We start from the raw sequence: 26010 nt of genomic DNA on the forward strand, positions 1-26010 counted from the left end.
TTCTCTCCAAAAGCGGTTATATAGCCATTCTTTAAGCAAATCAGAAAATGATTAGTCCTTTTCAAAGGAGGAATGATACTTTTTTTCTTCTGGGATGACCTCTGAAGTCTGTGATTGTTCCAAGATTTTTCTTCCACACCAGTCTTTCTTCCTAACTCTCAGTAATAGCATTAACAATGCACAGAATAAGGAAAAAATAAGATGGTTTCCGTGATCTCTCAGTTTATTCCATGTGCTGTCATGCTCGGAGCTTACCAGAGGAGTGAACTCCAGACATCTGTGAAGTCAGCTGAAGTCTTTCAACGTTTTGGATGTAGTGAAGCTGTTGAATTCGGAGAGGAAAATGCATCTAATGAAAGCATGATGGATGGGGAATATTTGCAAAAAGATAACTCTTCCAGTATACCTGAACGCACAGAAAATAAATGGGAAGTGGACAGAAGAAAATTAGATGTAAATGGATATGATGAAATCAAAACTGATAGAACATCAAAGCAAGTTTTAACTTCCAGTGGTCAAGAAAGTAGCATTAGTGGCAATAGTGAATACAAGTTGCATATAGAGCAAGAGAATTTAATGGCTTTTAGTAATCAAATCAAAGAAGAAAATTATAGAAAAGGTTGTTTTGTTTCAGCTGCGATTTGTGCGAGTAGCAATCCTGGTGAAATGTTAAATGAGAAAATTCTCAGTGGAGAGAGACACAAAACAGAGGGAGTATCAAAGTTGCCTGAAGTGGTCATGATGCACAAAACCACAGGAAAAAAATTTTCAGGAAAGGCAGGGAGTGGCGTTTTGACAAAGGCAGAGTGTGAGATGCAGTCAGAAACTAACTTTGAGCTAACAGTGAAGAGAGGTGAAGTTACTCCAGAAACTGGAAAGCATGTTCTGGACAAGCAGCAAGATCTTTCACCAAGAATTAATTTTGAAAGTCAACATAAAGAACATTGCTTTACAGAAACTAATAGTTGTAACACTTTAAACTCTGAAGACAGAGGGTTTCAAGTACGTGGTGAAAGAGGTGACTCAGGTGTAAGGGATGCAATACCTTTAGAAAAAGTTACATCCTCTTTCAGAGAGCTGGCAGCATGCAAGAGGAGTGAAAAAACAAAGTTAAATTTGCAATTGATGATCAATGCAGGCATTTCTGGTGATGTTGAAAGGGATACAAACAAACTGCACAGAGCATCTCTGGATAAAAGTTACTTCATAGCAGAAAACAAAATCCTGCAAAAATCAAATTTAAATCCAAATGAAGCCAAGAGTGCAATGCAAGAAATTTTGCTTGTTTCTTCAGGAAATACTGTGGAGAATCAGTATGCAGCAGAAGTCTCTGAGTTGTATCAGTTAGATTTTGAAGTATCACCGGTGCAGGATGGTCCAAGTTTAGGGACAGAATTGTTAGGAAGCGCTGGTGATTTAAATACAAATATAGCCTTCTCAAAAATAATTTCTAAAGGAGAGGATTATTTTCCATTATCAGAACATGGATTAGCAAAAAAGCTTTTGAGTCGCAATGAGAAAGGAAGTGAGAAGAAGATATCACAGGGTAACATTTATGGTTTGGACAACATCAGTATGAGTGGGAATAAGCTGAGTGGAGAACACAGGTTAGAACAGAGTCGGAAATACAAAGATTTATTGCTGGTTGCAGAAAGGCACAATAGAGATAAGGGTCATAGCACAGAGGGACTTGGGAAAAACCCTGAAGTCCAGAAAACATCCTGTGAAAAAGCAGGGCAAAAAGCCTCACTTGAAAAAAAAGAAAAGCAAAAAAAAAGAGACGGTGGCAATGAAGAAAAAAGGAGTACAACTTATATTAAGGTATCACAGTTTTTATGCAATGCAAATGAAACAGTTAATTTAACAATGATTCTAAACCAACACAAATCAACATCTTAATCTGATAATATGTCAAGGTCGAGTGATTTAAAATTGATTGGACAGAATTTAAACAATGAATATACAAATGATATATTAATTACTATGCATTTTGTGATCCTTAAATTTTTTAAGTTCTTAGAAATTGTTTTTGTTTATTTTGTATTACTATTTAATTACCATCTTTTCTCCACCCAGCTGATTCTCAGCCATGTTCATTAGAGATAATGAAAGCTAACAAGATACAGGTTTTGACTGTATCTTTATTTTAGTTCTTGATTTTCAAGCATAATACCTTAAATTTTGTATGTATGGGAGCATAAAGAAGATTTATAAGAAACCAATTTAAATGTTTTTATCTGTTGGGTCTATTCAAAATTCTGACATGGAAATATGGAGAGGAACTGAAGAAGCTGCCTTTGCATTAGCCTTTTAGGAAATATTTTGTGTATTGTATGAAAAATAAGTAAATATGGTAAAATTTGACCTAACCCAACATTTTGTTTATATGGAAATGTTGCTATATTTACCCTTCATGCCATGTTTGTATGATCATAGGAATGTGTGTTCTTAGCTCATGTTAGCTCACATTTGGTAACCAACACTGTAACAGTGCTAATGAAGACAAGGTATGTATAATGTCAACTGTATTATTACTGGTGAATACTTGTATGAGTTTCCCTTGATCTGCCAGCATATGGAGAATACTGGCTGACTGGTTTTCACTAGGATTTTCCAAAATACCATGTTTATACTTCTAACTGTGTCTACACTGCAGAGTAACTGTGCTCCTACCAGTCCCCCAGCTGACGCAGTGGGACTGTGGAGCACGCTACAAAGCATAGGTGTACTGCAGTTTAAATACTTCTGTTTCTGGAGCTGGTGCATCTTGGCTGTATCTCTCTATATTGCTTTGCTTCTTGGATGGGATTTCCAAACTTCTCTTGTGTGATTTTTGCTTACAAGCATAAAATCCTCCTAATTCCTGCTGAACTGATGCAGAAATGGTAGGCCACTTTTGCTTTGGGAATTCTTGTGCATAGTGTTTGGCTCAGTGTTTGCTCTACCTACTTGTTTGGAGACAAAGCATATGCAAGCTGTTGTTTGGTGCTGCTTACCGCTAGGAGGCACCTGACTGCAGTGAAAGGCTTCAGGACTTCCTCGCTTTGTGGATCTTTATGAAGGGTTTCATATTTGGCTAGTGGTAACTTCCTGAAGGCTGATGGTGGTGGGAACTGCTCATCCTACTTTCTGGACATACCGTATATACACGAGTAAGTATTTTCCATTCTGCTCTTCAAAGAGCCTAACATTTCATATGCTGTATTACAAAAAGTGTATATCAATGTATCTCATTCTTCCACAGATTTTAAAGAATAAAGAAGCATCGGTGCGTGAGGCATACTCAGATCTAAAGGCACAGCAAAATAGCACAATTGATGAGAACAGAAGACTCATGGGAAAGGTAAAAAACCTTGAGGAGATGTTGGAGGATGTGAAGAAACAAAAATTCCAAGTGGAACAGGAGCTCCCTAAAGTTAAGGCAGCCGCAGAAAAAGAGCGGAAGAAGCAACAACAGGACATGGAAGAGATCTGTCTTCAGAAGACCAAGGCTGAGCAAGAGGCAAAGCAGTGTCGTAGGGATCTAGAGAACATTGAGAAAGAGAAAGCAGATGCAGAGGAGGAGTTGGAGCGTGTAAGGCAGCTCATTTTGCAGGCAGAGACTCAAAGAAGTATGTTGGAAGAAAACCTTCGTGCTTTTCAAAATCAAATAGAAGAAAGCACCTTTACCAGAAGAAACCTTGAAGAGCATCTAAGAAGAAAAGATACTAATCTTCATGATTTAGAGCAACAAAAAAGAAACTTAATGGAGGAGCTGAAGAAAAAAACAGAAGGCGAGGAGAAACTTATGAAACTGATAAAGCAAATGGAACAAGACCTTGAATTTAAAGGGAGCCTATTAGAAATAAAGCTGCAAGAGAGAGAGAAAACTGAAGCCAGAGGGAAAGTTGTTGAAGGCAGGTACTCTGTAACTAGAGAAACTTCTCTGCCAACTTCGGCAGCTGGGCAAGGCAGCCAGTGTAGAACTAACTCCGAAATTGCAAGTTTCCAGAAGAAGCAAGAAGCCAGAAAGGTAGAAGAGCTTAGACAAAAGATAGATGAACTAATTCTTGCTAACAGAAAAGCTGATAAAACTATTAAAGACCTGAAATATGATCTGAATGAAATTGAGCTTCAGAAATCATCAACAGAAGAAAAGTCTCGGTTATTAAAAGAAAAACTAGACAAAGTCAATAGTGAACTTAAATGCCTAAAAATTAAGTTAGAGGAAAAAGACCAAGTAGAGCAGGGATATTTGCAGCGACTGAAAGAACTGGACAGGCAGCTACACAGAACCACAGATAAAGCTGAAGAGGTGATGCAAGAAGCTGTAGATCTCAAGAAAGTTAAGATGAACTATGAGGAGGAGTTGAAATCTGTTCAGCAAGAAAAGGCACAATTAAAAAGAGAAGTAGAGGAACTAACTAGATCAAAGGCAAAAAGTGAAATCACTATCAAACATTTAAATTCACAAATCAGTTCTCTTCAAAAAGAGAAGCTGGCAGCTGAACAGAAAACACAGTCATGCAGAGGAGAAGCAAATAATCTTCAAGACCAATATGAGAAAATTCAAGAACAATTGATTCAAAAAATAAAAGTAGAGAAAGAAAACCAGCAGGAAATTCAGATGCTGAAGAATGAATTAGCCGAAAGTAATCATGTGTCAGAAACATTGAAACGAAAGATAGAAGACCTTAATAAATGGAATACTGACACAAAACTACTAATGAAGCAAATTCAGTCTGAATCGGAGAGGATGACTTTGGAAAAACAAAGTATTCAGAGGAAAAATGATGCATTAAAATCCCTAGCAGATGGTTTCAAAGAACAACTGCATACAACAAATGAACAATTGCACAAGCAAACAATAATTGAACAAGAATTCATATGTAAAATAAAAAGCCTAGAAGTTGATCTAGCAAAAGCAAAAGATTTGGCTAATGAATATAAACAAAAATGTGATAAACAAAGTGCTTCCACCCTAACCACTGACCGGGAAGTTAAAAATCTAAATGTGCAAATAAATGCTCTAACTATGGAAAAGAGAATGAGTGAGCAGAAGATACAACTACAACAAGCTCATATACAAGAGCTAAGTAGTAAATTAAAAAAACTACAGGATGAACTCCATCAAAAGACTCTGGATGAACAAATGGCACGCAAGAAGATGATTCTGTTTCAGGAAGAATCCATTAAATTTAAACACTCTGCAGAGGAATTTAGGAAGAAAGTTGAAAAATTACTGGAATCCCATAGCATCACAGAAAAGGACATTTCTGACATAAAGCTAGAATGTGTTGCTCTTCAGCAGGAAAAGCATATGGCTGAGGAAAACATCATGCTGTACAAGGTACAGATGGAAGATCTGCAAGAAAGGCTTAAAAGATGTCAGGAACAGCTGCAGCAAGGGAAGCAGGCTGAAATGGACTATCACCAGAAATGCAGGAGACTTGAGGAAGAATTGGAAGCACAGAAGCGCACAGTTGAGAGCTTGAAACACAAAATGGATCTGCAGCTCAGGGAGAGCGAACAGAGGTTTCTTTTGTTTCAGAATGAAGTTCAGCAAAATAATAAACTCCAAGACTGTGGATTTAAATTTAGCTGTGAGAGAAGAGGAAATGATTTCGATTACCTGAGTGGCACCACGGCTCGAGAATTTGAGCAGCTTCCTCCACATTCAAAACCTAGCTCACCTTTGTTAAGACGGAGAGATCAGGTTTTAAATCAGAAGCAGGAGAGAGCAGGTTTTAAATCTGATCAGGTGGAAGAAAATACATTGTACGTGAGTGCTGATGATATGACACCCGGAGAGGTGCAGTTCCATGTGTCAAGGATTAACCAATCGGGAGAAGAAAATTCAAGCCCACAATTTACAGAGTTCATTTCTCAAACGAGTACACAGTTTGAGATAACTTTTGATAAGGGAAGCCAAATCTCTGGGACATCTGAATGGGATACATTGAGGAGCAGGAACCTACACAGTTCCAGACAAACTATTAGACATGGAGAAGACATGAAACATGAATTAGGAGTGGTAAAACTGCATCCCTTGGAGGTACACACTACATTTTGTGAGGGTTTGCCTTTCAGTGGTGCTGGTTTTTACTAGTCTGTTTCTTTGTTTTAGTTATACTTTATTACTATTCTGTATTCTCTCTAATGTTTCTTATGTTCTTCCCTTGGTGAAGGGAACCCCTTCATTCTTACATGACATAAAAACCTTTTTATTTTACATTTATGGCAGGTTTGTTAATATCTAAGATACACATTATTTTAAAAGTTTGTGTTGGAAATAGGAATTCACATACACCATGTATCCTTTTTTGTCTAAATAAGCTTTGATTAACAGCGTGAAGTTCATGTAGTAACAACAGTTGTTGCTTAGTCTAATCATATTCCTGTTATTGAATAAGTGTTTGAAATGGCAAATGCACTTTAAAAATCTAGCTGTCTATATTTCTCTGCTCTCCAATGATATTAGCAATTCTCCTTCATGATTTACATTCAGATTCTCCTTTTTGTTTCTTTGGTGGTGGGTTTAGGAGTATATTATGTACTGCATAGTTCTGCAGATTCTCACTGTGTCAAAAAATTCCTATTTACAGATAGCGAAGAACAAGCAGTATGACATGCATGTTGAAGTCACAACATTAAACCAAGAAAATGACAAGACTTTTGGTACTGAAGAGAGAATGCTTGAGGGATACAAAACATCCGAAGGGTTTAGGAAAGAAGACTTTGCAAAGATGAGCTCTTTCTTAGGGGGAGAGAGTTTGAAAACTGATGATGATGCTACTCAGTTGGAGTATTTCACAGAGGAATATGATAATATTAAATTTCAAGGTCTCCGGCGTGATGTCACTGCCAGACAGTTGGCAGAAGTTAAACTTTTAGACAGGGTCACAGTTGAGCAGCTTCTTTCAGGGCAGAAAACTATTGATGAGGTTCAGAAAAGTCTTGAAAAATTTTTAACTAAACCTACAGCTATAGCTGGGCTGTACCTTGAATCCAGCAAAGAGATACTTTCTTTTGCTGCAGCAGCAAAAAGAAGAATCGTAGGAAAAGCATTGGCATTAGCATTATTAGAGGCCCAAGCAGCTACTGGTTTTATCATTGAGCCTACAACAGGTCAGAAATTCTCTGTTGATGATTCGATTGTTAGAGGGCTTGCAGATACTGAGTTCAAGAGTAGACTGCATGAGGCAGAGAAAGCTGTTTTGGGCTATTGCTGTTCTGGGAAAGTAATGTCTGTGTATCAGGCTATGGAAGCTAGACTCTTAGAAAGACAAAAAGGCAAAAATATCCTTGAGACTCAGATTGCAAGTGGGGGGGTCATTGATCCTGTCAGAAGTGTCCGTGTGCTGCCAGAAACCGCAGTGCAGCTCGGCTTGCTAAATAACACAACTTTAAAATTTCTGCATGAACCTTCTAGTAATGCAAAATGTTTTCACAATCCAAACAACAGGAAAGCGATGTACTACTGTGATCTCCTGAAAATGTGTGTGTTCAGTGTAAGCAGTAAATGTTTTCTGCTTCCAGTTGGTGAAAGGAAAATAAGCAGCTTGTCAGCAGAGAAAAGTCACAAAATTTCTGTAGTAGATGTTGAAACAGGAGCTGAAATGACTTCATATGAGGCTTATAAAAAAAATTGTGTTGATAAAGCTACTTATATTGAGCTTTCAAAACAGGAATTTGATTGGAAGGAGTCCACATGTTTTGACTCTGATGGGAATTCTTTTCTTTTGCTTACAGATCTTAAAACTGGTGTACAGTTTAATATCGAGGAGACCTTAAATCAGGGTAGAATTGGCAGAGCATTAGTCAATAAATATAAGGAGGGTTTAATCACAGCTAATGAGTTTGGTGATATTTTAGCTAGCAGTTCACAGCCAAATAAAGACTTAAACAGTCCTGTTGCAGGATTCTGGCTTTCTGAAACCAATGAAAGAATTCCAGTCTTAAAAGCCTCACGCAAAAACTTGGTAGATAGAGTTACTGCCCTCCGATGTCTTGAAGCTCAGGTTAGTACTGGGGGCATAATTGATCCGTTCACTGGGAAAAAGTACAGCGTTTCAGAAGCTTTGCAAAGGGAGTTAATTGATGATGGATGTGCCAAGCACATGCAGCAGTGTGAACTGATCTTCACTGGGATCATTCACCCTGTAAAGAACACAGTTATGTCAGCTGTTGAAGCTATGAACTTAAATGCCGTAGACAAAGAATTGGGCATGCGCTGCCTGGAGTATCAGTACTTGACTGGTGGGTTGATAGATCCAAAGTCTCACTCCAGATTAACAATGGAAAATGCAATCAAGAATGGTGTTATTGATGCTGTCACAGCTACAAAGATGAAAGATGAAAAATTGCATGTTAAAGCTTTAACATGCCCCAAAACCAAGAAGAAGGTAACCTACAAAGAAGCTTTAGAGAGAGCTGTTTTTGATTGCCACACTGGGCTGCGATTGTTAGAAGCAGCTCAGCCCATGAAGACAGGAATTTCCAGTCTCTATTATAATTCATAATGGAATAAAGATATTAGTACTCATTTTGGAGCCTGCTTTTAAACCATTCAAGTCGTAAAAAAGATCTATGGTGGCCTTTATGGAAAACCATAAATGGTGTTTTCTAAAGCAATCATAAGTTACTGTAAAACTAATTAATACAAACCACTAATTAGTATAAACCGCTAAAACTGGAATTGGCTATTACTTGTTAGAAAGTTGAGATATATAGATAAACTTAGGGAGATTCATAATTTCAAAATGCAGATTATGTGTTCAGTCTTTACCCGAGGCCTTGTCTGACATGTAGGTAGCGTAAATGAGAAGTTATACTGAGGCTGGTGAAGTTAAAGTTATTGCAAAATGGGTAGATTTAGGTGAGACAAGAAATCAGATCTTTATGTTAAAAATGGAATGGGATTTCTCACTTTGCGAATGATCACAGTGCAGTATTTCATGTGACCTGATACTTAATTTAATATTACAGATCAGTTTGTTGGCATCATTTATTTTGCAAAAGTGACAGTAAAGCATATAAGGGTTAAATCTGCAGTGCAGTAAATATGTACACAGAAGTAAATTTTCTCACGTTGATATTCTATTAATTTTAGTGGGCTACTTACATCATAAAGTTAAATATCCTAATTTTTTCTCACTTCAGGTAACTTTTTTATTTAGGTTGTTTTCATGTTCTAGCAGGCAAATGAATTACAATTACTTATCAAAGTAAAAAAAAATCCATTAAAATAACTTCATTTTTCCTTCCGATACGTGGAAGGGCTTAAGCATGTTTTCTAGGTATTGATGAATTTCAAACTACTAACAGATTGTACTACTGTAAAAAGAAATGTACTTTCCTATGCAGAAAGAGAGTAAATGTCTCAGTATTTTACTTTTATTGTTCTTTTTTTCTGTAGACATAAAAGCGATGTATTCCTCTTAATTGTAATTTAGTAATACATGTGCATAAACTGCAAAATTCTGATATCCTGTGCTCTCTGTACATATTCACACCTGAGGGTAATGCAAAGGCAGCAATTCAAATATGCTTTATATGCAGATGTTTAGATTTTATCTGCTGTGTAATGGCTGGGAAGCTATACTTTTTCTTAATATCATCATTTTTAAATGAATGTATGTGTGTATGAATAAGCACCATAATCATAATTACAAATCATTTAAGGAATTATTTTGTTCATGTCTATTATTATGTGGCAGTTTTGTTCATACATCAAAGTGTCATAGTGATGCATGTAGTGATAAATAAAAAGAAATCACTTGATGCTTATGTTATAATATTGCCATTGTGGTAGAATTGTGTTTCTATGGACATTACTGTTAAATATTCCAACAATTTACATTTACATGTTTTTTACAATTCATGATGCTCATCAGAAATCAATGGAAGAAGAAAAGAAGGAACATGTTGAGAAAGCTGGGGATTTACTGAAATGGGTGTCAAACCTCAGCAAGAAACTCAGCAAGGAAGAAGGAGAAAAGGCTGAAAAGACAGATTTGCCTAAGCAGCAGGTACACACATGTCTTCTAGTAAAATACCACTTCCTCTTTTTAGGTTTTTTGTGTTGATTAAAATAACAAAATACTCCATAAATACCAAATCACTCTCCACATCTTACTAAAGATGTAATTTCACATAGCTGTGAGTGGGGGTTGGGTGCATCATAGAAGAGTTAGGGTTGGAAAGGAGCTTAAGATCATCTAGTTCCAACGCCCCTGCCATGGGCAGGGACACCTCACACTAAACCAAGACTGTTCAGCCTGGCCTTGAACACTGCCAGGGATGGAGCATTTACCACTTTAGGCAACCTGTTCAGTGCCTCACCACCCTCACAGTAAATAACTTCCTCCTTATATCTAACCTGAACTTCTCAATGAACATCAGTGTTTAGGAGCGCAAACATGGTACTCAGGAAGAAGCACAAGCTGCTTTTTACAGGCCTCGTGTGTGACACCACACAATGTCAGTTCAAAACTTGATGCTGCACCCCATAATTCCACCTTTGTTAGAGGGACAGTGCATCCTGGTAGCATGGTGCTTTGTATGTCTTCCCACTTGTCCTGAAATAGTTCAGTGAATAAGTCTGGTAACTTGTACCCTGGCACCAGGAAGGAGAAAGTGGGCAGGAACGGTCTGAGGGCCAGGTTTCTCTATTTGCATTTAAAAAGTTATTCTGGGGAGTCTCTTACAGGATTGTTAAAACTGCTGGTTTAAGGAATTCAGCAGGTGTTGACTGAGAGCCCTCTGTCTACTATCACAGTTGTCGACAGGCTGCTGCTGTGGCTCATCTTGACACCTTTGTGTTTAACACATACATTGTTGTGTGCAGTTGCAACTCTGACCATAGATTTCCGTCTGTGAAGTTTTATATAATTTCTAACAGCTCCCCTGCTAGGCTTGTCCCACAAAACAGATTTGTGACACATAAAAGGAATTCAGTAGGTGAAAGTCTACCCGTACACTGAGCAGCAGAGGGATGGAGCAGCGGCTTGTCCACATCCCTCACTATAGGGCCAAATGTGTGGTCATGCAGACATGACTTTGGCCCTCCTGGAAGCCTGTTTTGTTGTTTTATTCTGGTCACGCATGCTGGTACTGATTAGAGCCACTGGAGCAGCATGCGCATAAATAAAGCTTGTTGTCGGGCAGGTCCTGCAGTCTTAATGGCCACTGGTCCCATCACATCATTCATAGGGGACCAGTGCTAGTTCTGTTACTTAGTTTGTTCCTGTATCTGTAGGAGGAAGTAAGCCTGTGGTTGAACATGTTGATTGGTAAATCGCTAATAGTTAGGGTAGGATTTGCAAAAACATTTGACACTGGTCATTTTCTGTCCTTGTTAATGACAACATTGCAAGTCTTTGTCAGTGTTGGGCCAGTGCTCAACTCCTTAGAGCATCTCAGTTTACCACAGGAGCTATGGGTGGCATCTTCCCTGCCCAGCCTGAGCCCTCAGTGAGTAACCTGGGAGTTAATCTGTCTTGGCTTCCTCTGGCCTACAGGAAATGGGTGTTTGCTGAGGGTGTTCCATTCCTTTGTGAAACAGCCCTGCAAGATAGCAGTACCTTCTAGAGGTGTCTTAGTTTTGTGTCTCCAGTGGCTAGCACAGGTGCTGTGACATGTTTTGTAGAAGCATGTACGTTTTGTAGCTAATGATAGCTGAAATACATTTCACATGGAGGACTGGGGTTGCTGTAGGTTGTAATCACAGACTGGGTGAAGCTGGTGCCAGTAACAGCAGGGTTCGTTCACACAGCAAGCAGCAGCAGTGACAACAGTTCCTCAAGTGACACATGGCTCCATGTGCTACCTCATCTGCTCACATTGTCTTCTAGTGTAGTGCACACTGTGCTTGCTCTCTTGGTTTCTGTCCAAGCAGCACAAGTGGTGAGATTGTGTCTTTCTAGTGGTGATTGCAGAGGGAGACTGTTCAAGACCGTGTTCAGGACCTTTGACGCAATGCACATGGAGACAAAATTGGTTGTGTCCAGACCCACATGAGCATAGGGCCCAAGAACCTTGCTAGAATTTTCTTAGCACCAATGGTGAATATATCTTGGGCTTGCTAATAAGTGTAGAAGTTGTAGACTCCCCTTTAATAATTTGTCCCTGTTCAGCTGAAATTAATGCTTTTCTTTGAAAAGACTCTAGACAGTTTCTCAGAAAAATCAGAAGATTAAATTCTTGCAAGTTCCACTGCCAGAACAAGTGCTTTAGTGGGGATGACACAGAAATAATAGCAGAGAGAATATTAATAAATAATTCATTTTTTCCAAGTGTTTGATACTGTGTTTGTCATTGGATTTCGTGAAGGTTTATAGCTGGCTGGTATGATTTTTATTTTCAGGTTATTATCTCTCATTTTGGTGAGCAACATCTTGAGGACATATATATAAAGCTGCTTTAAGCTGTGCAGACTATAATAAGTGGATTTAAATGATTTGCTAATTTCAAGCAAATAACATGTTAAAATCTGTTTCACTCAATAGTTTTCTAATACAAACAGCTTATTTAACCACAAGACATTAACACAATGACTTATCTGTATGTAAATGGTGCAATTACTTAATAATATTGCTCTAAGAATAGCTGGTATTTAAAAAAAATCAAGTTCTTAATAAATTGAGTTTAGTCCTGGGTAGAAATACTATGTTGTTTGTTTGGTTTTCTTGTTATATTTGTGCGAAATTAAGTCTTGAACACGGATTGTTTATTTTTCAGATTTCCCTGCATGAAGTGTCAACCAAGAAAGAACAAATAGCTGAAGCTTTGCAGACTACACAGTCATTTTTAGCTAAGCACAGTGACAAGTATGCCATTTTTTTATTGTTCAAATAACGTAAACTAATTGAATCAGTTTGCTTAGAAAGAAATTATATCCTTATCTTACAGTTCCAATTACTTTTCATGTACAAATAAGCTAGTTTTTTTCCATAGTTTTATAATTTTGTCTTCCCATTTGGGAAAACTTCATGCAGTTCTGTTTATTTCCAGACTTTGGCTAGGTTTATATGCCTCCTGTCCTCTTAAAAAAACCCCAAAACATTAAACAAAAATTTTCATCTGGAGTCTATTAACAGATTAATAGTAAATTAGTACTTGAACTGTATGTCACAAGTTTGTTTCATCCGTGTCTGAAATCAGAGTGTTTAAGATACTAAATTGCTGAGGTACCTCATGACTCCTTGCTAGCTGTTCCCTATCTTGACTAGTAATCAGTAGACAAAGGGACATGCAAAGGTTAGATGCTTTAGTGATAATTCAACATAAATTCTAGATTGATGTAGTTCCTTTTCCTCAGTAACTACAAGCACATTGTAGCTTTCCTAAGCATCTTTGAAATTAGGCTATATTTTGTTCAGACTACTTTTACCAATTCCACATGCAGATCACTCCAGCAAGGTTACAAATTACTCGGAGATCATCTTCTTCTTTTTTTTTTTTTTTTTTCTTAATAGAATGACAGATGAAGAGAGAAGTGAAATGGAAAAGCAAGTCAGATCCCTCCAGGAGAGCTACAGCTTGTTATCCAATGAAGCTTTGAAGCAGCTGCCGGAAGCACAGTGTTTGGGTGATGAAAAGATGGAAGAAAAGGTAATAAGACTGAAACTTACATTTCAGTCTTCTTTGAGGTTTACTGCATGGTTTTGAAGCTACACATGGTCAGCAAAAGAAGCTCTGCAGTTAACAGTGTGTGAAGGAACTTGAGATTTAATTCACTGAAGATTTTATGTATTTGCTATGGCATACTGTGTGTGGTCTTACCTGTGCATATGAACATTCTGCTCATCAGATTTTTTGTGAAGAGTCTTAATAATGTGTGCCTTGCATGAAGAAAGATAAACAAATCATTCATCTCTTAACTCTTCTCTTAAAAGCCATTCTTTGACTGCTAGATAAGTCTGTTTCTGCTGCAAAAATGACATCATAAAATAACCTGTTAATCTCTCCCATATATCACTCGAAATGTCTTAGAAGACATCTACTTTCAGTTTTTCTTGAAATTTATCTGGATATGTTAATGAGAGCACCTCATGTGATTAGCTCTGAGACACTACAAATACGTCTTTTAATGGATCTTAAATATGGAATTCTCAAAAATTATGTTACAAACAAGTATTCTCATACAAATGTAGAGGCAGTGTCTGTGTAATGAGTCCAAATAATGTGGCTAGACTGACTTCATGCTTTCCATGCAAACTAAATGCGATATTTGGTGCCAGGGTATCTGATTCCATATTGTTGAGTGTATATACAGAAATGCTGTATGCTGTAAACATGAATAGCATGATGGTTTTGAATCACATACTGTTGCTGAATATTCTAACCTTTCACAGACGTTTAAAGCATGAACATTTGCCTTTCAGGTATATATTCTCTTTGCTCACTCCGCAATCATTTCTTCTATTGTCTTTCACTAACCCTGTTTATGTACGCAAAGCATAGGTTTTCAATTCACAGATGCATGTTGTGTTTAAATCTTTTATCACATCGTGTGCTGTTGAATGACTGACATAGATCACTTGCACATTTGAGCTGCTAACATTCACAGCATTCCTCCAGGCCTGGTAAGTACATGTTTTTATGCTTATCATGAATTCAAAATCAAAAAATTTAAAACATGCAGTCTGAAAATAGTGATAGTTTTTCTTTTGTATTCCTTTTTAGGTGAATAAAGTCATTGCTGGTGTCATTGACCAAACGACTGGAGAAGTCCTGTCAGTCTTTCAGTCTATTTTAAAAGGTTTTATTGACTATGACACTGGGATTAGATTGCTTGAGAATCAGCTGATCCTTTGTGGAATAGTTTCTCCAGAATTAGGAGTATGTTATGATTTGGAAGAAGCTAAAGCTCATGCCTTAATTGATGAGCAGACTCTGTTGCATTTGCAGGAATTAAGTTATGCAAAGAAGCTTATATCAGAGTCATCATTACCAAATCTTCCAGTTGTTTCAGCTTTAGAACAAGGTCTAATTTCAGAACCTTTGGCTATTAAAATTCTAGAGCATGAGCTTTCAAGTGGGCACTTGATTTTGCCATCTACGGGAGAAAACCTAACTTTGCAGAATGCTTTTCAGAGAAACCTGGTGTATCCAACATTATATGCAGAACTTCTGGAAAGACAAGACACTTGTAAAGATCTCATAGACCCCAACTGTGCTGAGAAGATTTCCCTTCAACAGATGTTTCATAGAAGCATAATACACAAAGAAACAGGGCTAAGACTTCTACCTGTGAAACCACAAGAAAAAGGTAGAATCATGTTCAAATGTGGAAGGAGGATAGCTGTTTTGAGGGCAGCCCATGAAGGAATCATTGATCGGGAAACAATGTTCAGGCTGCTGGGTGCTCAGCTAGTGTCTGGAGGTATAATTGACCCTGACTCAGGGAAGCGAATGACTGTGGAAGAGGCCATGAAACAAGGGATGATAGATCAGGACACTGCTTGTGGGATCCTCACACATCAGGTTCAGAGTGGTGGAATCCTTTTTCAAAATTCAGGACAACGCTTGACTGTTGATGAAGCTGTACAGTGCAACTTAATATCATCTACCAGTGCACTGCTGGTATTAGAAGCACAGAGAGGCTTTGTTGGCCTAATTTGGCCTCACACGGGTGAAATATTCCCTGTATCAACTTCTTTGCATCAAGAGATGATAACAAATGAGCTGGCAATCAAAATACTAAATAATAGACAGAAAATAGCTGCACTTTACATTCCAGAAACTTGTGAAATAATCAGTCTAGATAAGGCTGCACAGTCAGGGATAATAGACATGAATACTGTATCTGTTTTGACCAATGTGACTTTACCAGATAAAATGCCTAATGTAGAAGAATTAGAGTCCCCTTGTAAAAATGCTGCAAAATGGTTATCAACATATGAATTCCTGCCGTCTGTTTTGCATGACTGTGAGGAGGAACATGAACGTTCTGGCGCAGAAGGCCCTATATGTCATAATTTAGATCAGGCTAAGAAACTATTCATGTCTTATCTAATGGTGAATAGTTATATGGATGCAAACACTGGCGAAAGACTTTTGTTATATGATGGACAACTGCAAGAAGCCATAAATATGTTGCTGGAAGGTGGTGATGGTGTTGCGTACAATGATGGTGTGTCAGAAGTGGAGTTTCATAATAAATACATAAGCCAGAAAGGAATTAAACTGAATTTAGCTGGTAGTGCCCACTTTAATAATGTTGCAGGCAGTGTTCAGGGTGATCTTTTGGGTGCTGAGAATACTTCTAGTAATGGGAAGTTAATTCAGTTTGAAGGCTGTAGGGATTATGCATCTTCACAAGGAGATCTTCATGTGTGTGGACCAGATGTTTGTGATGCTGTTGGTACCGAGCAATCAGAATATACGCAGGAGACACTGTTAACTAACTCTGCAGGACTTAGAAATGTAGTAAGTAGCACTCAAAACTCCATTAACAGGAATGTACTCAGAGGTCTTCCGGAGGTTTCTGAGTGCAAGCATAGTAGTCAGAATGCAGATTCAGGAAATATTGAAGAATATCTTTCAAATAACTCAAATCCAAATCTCATTTCACAAACAGAGAAAGGAGATAATTCTATGGCATACAGTTTGCATAATGAAAACAAGAATGATAAAACCTCACGGGATTCCTTGAGTGTGAATGATTTGTCAGATAATGAAACCTGGGTAGAACTGCGAAGATGCACCAAATACAAGCCTTGCATACTGCAAGCTGACGATACCAGAATGGTACTGGATAACAGCAATAAAGATGATTTTCAGAGAAGTTTTGGTCCATCCATCAGTGCAAATACTGAATACAGACTTCCAGAGGAATTGGTTATGCAGTGTGGTGACATACTACAGTTTGGAGATAATGGATACAGTAAGCAACCTCTACAAGACTATGCTGATGTACATAACAGACTATCCCTAGCAGACTGTCTTTGTGCACATGACAGGCCGTCCTTGGAGAATTGTACTGATTTGCAGAGTAAGCTGTTTCTAGAAGACAGTGGAGAAATGCACGGCAGGACTTCATTGGCTCGTGACACTGTTACACATGATGGACCACCTGTGGAGGACAGTAACAGCACAGCACTAAGGCTAACAGTAGAAGAAAGCAATCTTAAATTTGAAAAGTTACTGCTATGTGACAGTAGTTCTGATTCATCCATAGAAGAGAGTGATGGCCTCACACAGTTTGAAAGTAACTGCTTTGAGCATGAATGTGGTGAGGTAGCTGCTGCAGATGACAGCTCTCAGCTTGATGATGATGATGATGATGCCTATGAAACACCTCAGGTTGATGATGATGACAGTGATGTCTATGATACTCCACAAATTGATGATGATGATTCCTATGAAAGTCCCCAAGGTGATGATGGTTTTGATACATTGAGGTTGAGGGATGATAAAACACAAGAGCCAGAATTGTCTGGAACATCAGTTCCATTAGGTATGCTAGAGGAGAGGGGTGGTCTGATAACCCTTAAGGGAGAGACTAACTCTTTTCAAGAACTTGCAGCTGATGCTGGAGAGAGTGTCTATGTAAATCTTATGGGGCTACCTGAGAATGTAAATACAGCTTCTGCAAGTGCTGACACTATGGAAAGAATTCCTGAGGAGGAAAGAATGCTAACAGGGAGCTTTGGAGGGAAGGAACAAAAATTACCAGTTATTCTGCAAAGTGAAGGAAGCAATGAGGGAGGCCTTAGTTCTTTACGGAAGATGTATGAATCAGAAATACAAGACAGAAATGAGGAAGATGAACTGAAAGCGGAAAGTGACTCTTACGAGGATGAATCTGAAGGTTCACAGGATGAGGAAGGCTATGAGGAAGATGATGACGGTTATGATGACTCTGACACTGATTCTGACAGTGATGAAAAAGATATTTTTCATTCACATCATCAATACATAAGCAAAGGTGACCAGCTGTTAATTTCCTTAGGTGACATAGAAAATACTGATGAAAATAATCAGAATGTTGATGACACTTGCTATTCTTCAGGCCACAAGGCAGGATATACTTTTCAATTCCAGTCTAGCCATGAAAATGGAAGACTGTCCTCAGGAAAATGTGAACCTGCATCAGATGTTTCTGAGGAAAGATGTGTTGGTCTTACATGTACAAGTGAAGAAGACAGACAGCAAGAAACAGAAGATGAATATGGGACTTATGTTAAAAATAAACACATGTCACAAGACACTACTGAGCCTATACAGTCTGAAAATACCTTTGACACTAAGTTGCTATTCAGTAAGAGTGAAGCAAATGATAAAAGACAGCTTAAGGCTCCAAGTCCTGAGTCTGATGATACTGTGACACCTGATGTTAGTGTAACAGCCTTCCTAATTGCAAAGCATGCTACTGATGGTGATGAAAGTACTCAGACAGATTTGATTCTCTCAGAATCCTTTATTGATGGCATGAATGAAAACAGTAATACCGTGCCAACGTTACATTCAGATAATGGGCGAAGACAGAGCAAAGCAGTATTTGCAGAGGAAAAAATATTAAATGATATGACCGGGATGGAACAACTAAAGGAAATTTCATCCCGAATGGACATTAAATTTCTTACGGAAGTGCCTTACGTAAGCGATGGTGATAGTTCAGTTAGTGACCAAGTACATCCAGTCACTGGTTGGAAGCATGGCCAGATGGGAAGAGGTTTTGAAATTCTTACAGAAAATAGAGTAAATGTTATGGAGGAATGTGATATCATGGGGCCAAGTAAAAGTCCCATTCAGATGGAAAGCCTTGGGGAAATATTTGATGCATCAGTAATTAGAGCTGATAGAGAAACTCCTGTTTCAAGTAAACGAAAAATAAATGCTGATCAAGTTTTGCTTGATGTTGGAGATGGCCTGAAATCAGATGAATTTAAGAGAGATTTTAATATTTCTGCTTCTTTAATACAACACACAACAGACATAAGAGAAGGTGGCCATTCAGAATTGGATAAAACTGAATCCTGTTGCTTTGAGGATGAGGAAGAAAGGAAAAAGGGTTTAGAGAATGAAAAGGATTTTCTGCTAAATGTGGAGGAAAAGTATTCAAGTGAATTTACCACTTGCTCTTTTCCCCCAACTGATACAGTGAAATCAAAGGAAATTAGCATAACCAAAGAAACTGGGAGAGTTATCTGTCAAAATACTGACAGTGTTCTTATGGACTTTTCAGAAAACAGTGGTAGTGAATTTTCCACAATAGGTGGAATAGCAGGTGCTCCAAGAAGTATTGAGGATGCCAAAGGATCAAGGGGTGGGAGTGAATTGCTACCTTCTGGGAGTTATACCTATACTGGTGATGTTTATTCTGCAATTCTGAGCAGCGCAGGGGTTGAATTGAATTATGGTGTTCAGAATGAACATGAGACATTGCAAAACACAAAGGGAGAAAGTTGCATGATCAGTGAGACTTCTTCCCTTGAAAATGGTTTCAAAAAACAAATGTCCGTGGAGTCATTGCAAAAGGAAACAGGACCCCACAAAGATTTTCAAGTAAAGGATGGTATTTCACAATCACCAGAAATGTGTGATGAACTAATGGAAGACTTAAAGAATATGTTACAGAAGAAATTGAAAATGGGACATGTTTACTGCAAGCAGGAGGGTGAACCCCTAAGTTACTCTGATACCAAAATTTTAATGCAGAATTTACTTGCAATGGTTAGAAGCACCCACCTTCGGCATGACACATCTAGTGAGTCAAATCTCAAGCAAATAAGCAATACTATCAGAACTGCATTTATGGTTAGCACACCACGTACAGAGCCAAAGGACAGTGATGCTCTTTCATTGCCTTGGCCTGACTGCAGAAGTCCTGATCTTCTTCATGATATACTCAAGCAGGAATCCTGCAAGCAAAAGATGGCTGATCCAAACAAAAGGAAGAGTGAAACAGACATTAAAGCTCCTGTTTCAAAACTTACTGCTTCTGAACTTCTGGAGATTTTTCCAATTTCACCAGGAGATGAAAGTACAAGCAAGTTAGAGGAGCTGATAAGTGGTTTGCTTACAAGCTCACAGGTTGCTGGTATCACCACAGAACGTGAGGGTAAAGGCAAAGTAGCTGGGCTTTGTACTCTTTTCTCAACAGAACAATCGGGGTTTGGATCAGAATTTGCTAAGGAGAAAGCTTTGGCAGATGACCCAGCTGTTGCTTGGAAAAATGACCAGGAGCATGGGAATATGGGCAGCCTGTCCAAAGGCTTTACTGAGCCTGTTTTCAAAGCAAAAGGAGTGGTCCAGGAAGACACTTCCACTTGCACAGTAAGTAACCGTAACTGATAACATGGTTTGTGTCCTGTGTGAAAGTAACTGCATGAATCCTTCCAAGTGCTGGAGAGAATAATTAAATTGGAAAAATAGTTGAAAAAATGAATTATAAATTTGAAATAAATTATGATTATAACAAGGACTTTTATGGCTTATTTTAAAATTTGTCCATTTGGAGAACCTTTTCTTACTGTTAAAACTCATTTTCAGATCAATGGAATACAGCAGTTAATAGAGAAAATGAGAGGACATTTGGCAGTGCTTCAAGATATGAAAAGCCACCTGGATATCCAGCAGCCTATTAGTAACAACCTGGAAATATTGAAAGGCGAACTGCAACAACTAGAGGTAAATAAAATGTTCTTTGTGCTTGTACTTCAGTGTTGGGTGCTAGGAAAAGCCCTTGGATTAAAAAAAGAGATTTCAAATACCATTACAGTTATTCAGATTTAAATGCCTTTCTTCCTTAGTAACTTAATGCATCTTACATATATTCTCTTTGTAGTCATTTGAGTCAGGACTGGCTACTTTTGCAATTATCTTAAAAAAGGACATGAAGTTGACAGAGGACTTTTTGAAGCTTTGTAACAGGGATATTCCTGAAGAGAAACTTAAAGAGCTGAAGATAAGTTACAACTATGTGCAGGAAGCATTTTTGGTGGTCTGTGATACATCTTCAAAACAAGCAAAACAAATAGTCTCTGCAGTTGACTTGGAAATGGTATGTTTCTATCAGTGTACATTTTAACCTTTTTGAAGAAGGTATCTTTACCTTCTTAAAGATAATTTGGCTAAGAATGAGTTTGTTTTTCTTTGTTTTGTTTTATCTTAATATAAAAATACATCTATGATTCTATTTCATATGATAGAAAATGTGACTAGACTCCAGAAACATAAATAAACGTACAACTTCCCTTTCTAGTCTAAGATTGCAGTATCACACCAGGAACTTTTAAACAAACTGCAGAGATTTTCAGACTGGATCACAGAAAACAGGAAAACCATGAATGACTTCACAGTGAATACTAATGATATGGAAGAGATGAAGCAAAGTTTACAGCTATTTAAAGTAGGTATTCTTTATAACAGGTGTTGGCGCTTATTAAATGTTGCTACTTACTATGAATTGTTACCTAGGTTTTTTATACCTGGTTATTAATCTCTCTTACTGAAACAGATAGCTAGAAATAATTCATTAAGATGACAACTACTTTCTAATCCAGTAATAAAATCTTGCTGATTTGCTTTATGTCTTGAAGAAACTTTTGGTATAGTTTGGCTTACTGAGAAAGCTACAGGTTCTGCTTACATTTGTGGCAATAAATCTGACCCTTTTTTGGAAATCTAATTTATAATACAGGTACTTTAGTGGTTAAAATTGGGTCTTTATATCTGAGGTCCAGGAACTCTACTGAATTTCAGTTAGCTTTCAAATCAATTATATGTGAGAATGGAAGATGAGGGAATATATCTTCATTACACACTACGAAATGAGCCACAAAAACCAAATCAGATAAACTTTTAATAATGTTCATACACCTCTGTATGTATGAATGATACAAATTACATTATTTTATGGTGCTTTAATAGGATTCCAGTATGCATGGTAATGTCTTGTGCGTAACCGTGGGCAGAATTTGCCATACTGTTGGAAATGGGGCTTCTCGTTGTGGAGTCAAGAATAAGAATGCTTTCAAGGAAATATTTTAACATTACTGGATCTTCAGACCTAGAACCTAGAATTGTTAAACCTAGCATGCCATAAATCTTCCAGAGTTGAAGGTCAGCCAGTTTTCAGGCATCCATGAGAAAGCAAATAGAGATGTTCAAGGTCATCTTATTTGTTACTTGGACATGGACTGTCCCAGAGGCAAACCATGCATAAATTCACATGCTGTCTCTGAATGTGTTAGAATGATTCTGACATGGAGTTTCGATTTACTGTGGCCAAACTGTCTTTCAAAAGTATCTTGGGACAGGGGCTAAGAAAAGAGGGTACTGATACTTGTGTTTTATTTGTGCTGAATTTGTCTTCATTGCTAGTCATTTCCTTCTGTTCATTCACAGGGCAGTGCTGCAGAGCTTGGCTGTAAAAAAACTCAACTGGACTCCACTGCATTTGATGTTCAGTTCTTCATTTCTGAACATGCTCAAGATCTTTCTCCTAATCAGAGCAAACAACTGCTGAGGCTCTTAAATACCACCCAGAAATCTTTTCAGGAAGTACAGGAGGCAATAACATCTCAAGTGGAAAGTTTAGAGACTCGGTTACAGGCAGCACAAGAGCTGGGTGATCAGAAGGTTTGCCTTTGTGTGTGAATGTGTGCTGAGTGTTTCTGTCTATGGATGAGGAATTTTAATACCAGCATGTAGTATTGTGTTCCTATCTTAAGTTTTACTATTGATGATTCTATAGAGATGATATTGATTAACTTGGTGAATTTTCATTTTAGTCTTTCCTTGGTACAGTCACAGAAACAGCATGTTAGATTATGGACAGACACAGTTTTGGACACAAGCATCTGTAGAGCCTGAGGTGACCAGGTCTGCTCTTCCTAGCAGGTGGAGAAATTTACTTGAGGTTTCTCACAGGTGTTGTTTGTTTAGCAGCTGTATCAGTAGTTAAAGCAGTGAACTCTTCCAGCTGCAGCTGTATTGAGCAGTGAATTTACTATCGCACCGTTGCTCATCACTTCTGTCCTGCTGATGTTATTTTCCTTTAATTTGCCAGGTCTTGACCTTTTTTCTAGGTCTTTGTAGTCAAAGAACCAGATTTGCTACCATGGCTTATTTTGACTGAGACAGGTTAGAGGGACAAACATATGAGTAAACCAGCTCTGATCTTTGCAGTTCTAGGCATGGGCACTGGGAAAGCTAGGAGTCCAGTTAGGACAGTTACGTCTTCAGCTGGCATGGCTGCAGTTGGCAAGCATAAGCAGCTTTTGTAGAGTCAAGGATGCTGATAAGATGCTGCATCTCCTCTCATAAAAGCCTTCTTAAGACTCAGAATAACCACCTCAGCCTCCAGTTTATGCATAGTGAAAGGTGTTTTAGCATTCTGAAGACTTTGTATTAGTTTGCCATTCTAAGAACATTTGTTTCCACCATACTTTGTGAAAGAAATGTGAAACTGAGTAAAGAAAAAGCACAGATAACTTCTAGGACATAGTAGCAATAATGAGCTTGCATGTTTTGATCTTTTCTGCTGCTTAAAAAGTCAATGTTTCTATTCAGGTAACATATTATACATACCAACAAACACTAACTCACAATCACAACTAACCTCTGTTTTGGTATCCTTTTTTCAGAATTAATAGTATTTGTCACAGGCTTCAAGCAGTTAAGAGACTGGATTTTCACTCCTGTCGTTTGGAGATTTCATCTTTCACATATGTGCATGGCCAGACTTCTACTGGGCAATTCCATCAAACATGGTCTCTTTTACTTACAACATACTTGAGGTTTATTATTCATAACTTCTGTATGTTCATCTTGCTCTTTGTACCACTGCTATCATGTTTACAGCATACTTTTAAAATGATTGCTTTGCAATATTGATGTTCAAAGGTAATTCCAATTAGAGTGTCTTTTGGTTCCTGAAGTGAGGATGTTTTTGTTTTATTGTTCAATTGTACTTGGCTCTAATATAGGATGTGGCTGAACGGCAGCAGGAATGCAAAGAGAAACTGCAGGAAATCTGTGATTTGCTTACACAGACTGAAAATCGACTCATTGGACAGCGAGTGTCTCTTGTTATTGGAGACAGCAAGGCTGAGCTGGAACAGTACCAGACCAAACAGGAGGTATGTGCAATTCTAGTTAGATAAGTTAAGGAAACCTGAGTGCAGAGGAGAGTGACTACACTCTTTTGTTGAATAACAAGACTTGTCATGGGAGAGTAAAATAGATTTGTTTGACCTACCAAAAGTAAAGGCTTAATGGCATGCATTTAGCCTGCTCTCCATGAATACACTCTAGTATGTGCCAGTGGGAAAAAAGAAATTTTCAACCTAGGAGACCCTAGAATAGGGAGTATGTACTAGGCATTTCCAGAAGTACTCTTGGTGCAGGCATGAAATTTGTAATGCATTACCCAAGATTGTTCCTGTCAGATGTGATAAAATCACAGTCATTTATTATGCTAAAATAATGTAACCAGCTTTTTAACTGGTTATCAGGCGGTGCTTATTCCTGTTCGCAGTATTTTGAAGAAATTTGCTGGACGCTGTCTCTTGCCTGAGGCTTTCCTTTGCCACATTCTTATTTTGGTTTGATTTTTTTTTTCTAGTGTTGCTTGCAGTCTCCTTGGTGTAAGAGAGCCCTCTCAGTTTGCTTGTTTTCCTGTTAAGACCTTGCCTCTCAGCTTTTACTCTGTCTTGATTAGTATGAATTGAGTTTATGATAGTCAAAGGACTGAAGGACCTGGTACTCTTCTTCCTTCTCCTAATAGTAGTTTACTGTACCCTAGAGCTCCAGGTCAGGTTTAGTAATCTATAAAGGCAGAAATCTCCTTATTCATTTTGCCTCACTTTACTTATCTCCAGCGTAACAAATCTAATTTGTTGAAGTTCTTATAGTCAGTAGAAAGATACAGACGCCCCTGAGGTAACTTTTAATACCACTTACCTGTCTTAAGAATTTATGGCCTATGTGGGTGTCGAGGTTTAAACCCAGTCAGGTAACTCGTTCACTCACTTCCCCCCCCTTTCTTGCCCTCCCCCTGCTCTCGGAGGGACGGAGAGGAGAATCGAAAAGAATGCAACTCCCACAGGTTGAGATAAGAACAGTTTAGTAACTAAGGTATAACACAGATCACTACTGCTACCACCAATGATAATAATGATAAAGGAAATAACAAGGGAAGAGAATACATCATCTCACCACCAGCCGACCGATAACTCGCCCCCCAGGCCCAACCAAGCTCTGACCGATACCTCCTCCAACCCTGCCGTCTCCCAGCCCTTCCAGCTAACTCCCAGTTACATCCTGGGCATGACGTGCTGTGGTATGGAATACCTCTTTGGTCAGTTTGGGTCAGGTGTCCTGTCTCTGCTTCCTCCTGGCTCCCCTTCCTCCCTGGCAGAGCATGAGGCTCACAAAGTCCTTGGCCAAACCAAAACATCACCTATCAGCTCTGTTCCCAAGCTGAAAGTCAAAACACTGCACTGCACCAGCTACCAAGAAGGGGAAAAATGACTGCTACTGCTGAACCCAGGACATTATCCACCCCTTATTCCATACCATTCACGTCATGCTCAGATCCCACATTTTCAATATACTCTTATCTTAGTGCATGGACCAGTCCCTATAAAGCTGCTGAGTCCATCTGGTCCATGACGTCAGGCTCCATCTCTTGTAACAGTCTTCCAGAGCAGGAGAGACTGTGTGCAGTGTTCACACTCGTGAATAACCTGGGCAACAGTGTCCATTGCTAAGTCCACCCCTCGATCATGAGTCCATCTCTATGTTGCACCTCTGCTCTGATGGCCTGAAGTGCCATGGGCCCACCAGGCTCAAAATAATTCACTGTCCCCTTAAGCAGTTTCTGCAGCTTGTTGCTGGGGACTCCATACAGCTGCCTTCCATCTCCAATGCTTCCAAAGCACTGGAGGGGCCCAGTGGACTAGATACTTGCCCATACTGTCCCACACACCCTGCCACTCCTGGCTGTCCAGCCTTGGGGAAAACCTCTTGGTCCCCCCATATCCTCGTCTAACCCCAGACAAGACCCAAACCTGA

At 38.6% G+C, this 26010-nt stretch overlaps 1 protein-coding gene across 7 annotated transcripts in view; it reads left to right on the forward strand.

The window, feature by feature from the left end:
• DST (dystonin) overlaps nucleotides 1-26010 on the forward strand; it is a 298075-nt gene that overhangs the window by 166312 nt on the left and 105753 nt on the right. For 6 of the 7 annotated variants that reach the window (XM_062626136.1, XM_062626137.1, XM_062626138.1 and 3 more), the window contains 4 exons: nucleotides 9876-10010; nucleotides 12721-12809; nucleotides 13458-13593; nucleotides 23922-24074. In XM_062626136.1, coding sequence (XP_062482120.1) covers nucleotides 9876-10010; nucleotides 12721-12809; nucleotides 13458-13593; nucleotides 23922-24074 — 513 coding nt within the window. Of the gene's footprint in view, nucleotides 1-222; nucleotides 1822-9875; nucleotides 10011-12720; nucleotides 12810-13457; nucleotides 13594-14667; nucleotides 20266-20481; nucleotides 20620-20776; nucleotides 20993-21193; nucleotides 21341-22338; nucleotides 22573-23921; nucleotides 24075-26010 lie in introns of all 7 variants that reach the window. The other variant, XM_062626135.1, reaches the window with a different exon arrangement.

This window comes from Pezoporus occidentalis, unplaced genomic scaffold, assembly GCF_034315485.1.
Source record: "Pezoporus occidentalis ecotype Australia unplaced genomic scaffold, CSIRO_AGI_Poc_V1 ctg29, whole genome shotgun sequence".
NCBI classification, from domain to species: Eukaryota; Metazoa; Chordata; class Aves; order Psittaciformes; family Psittacidae; genus Pezoporus; species Pezoporus occidentalis.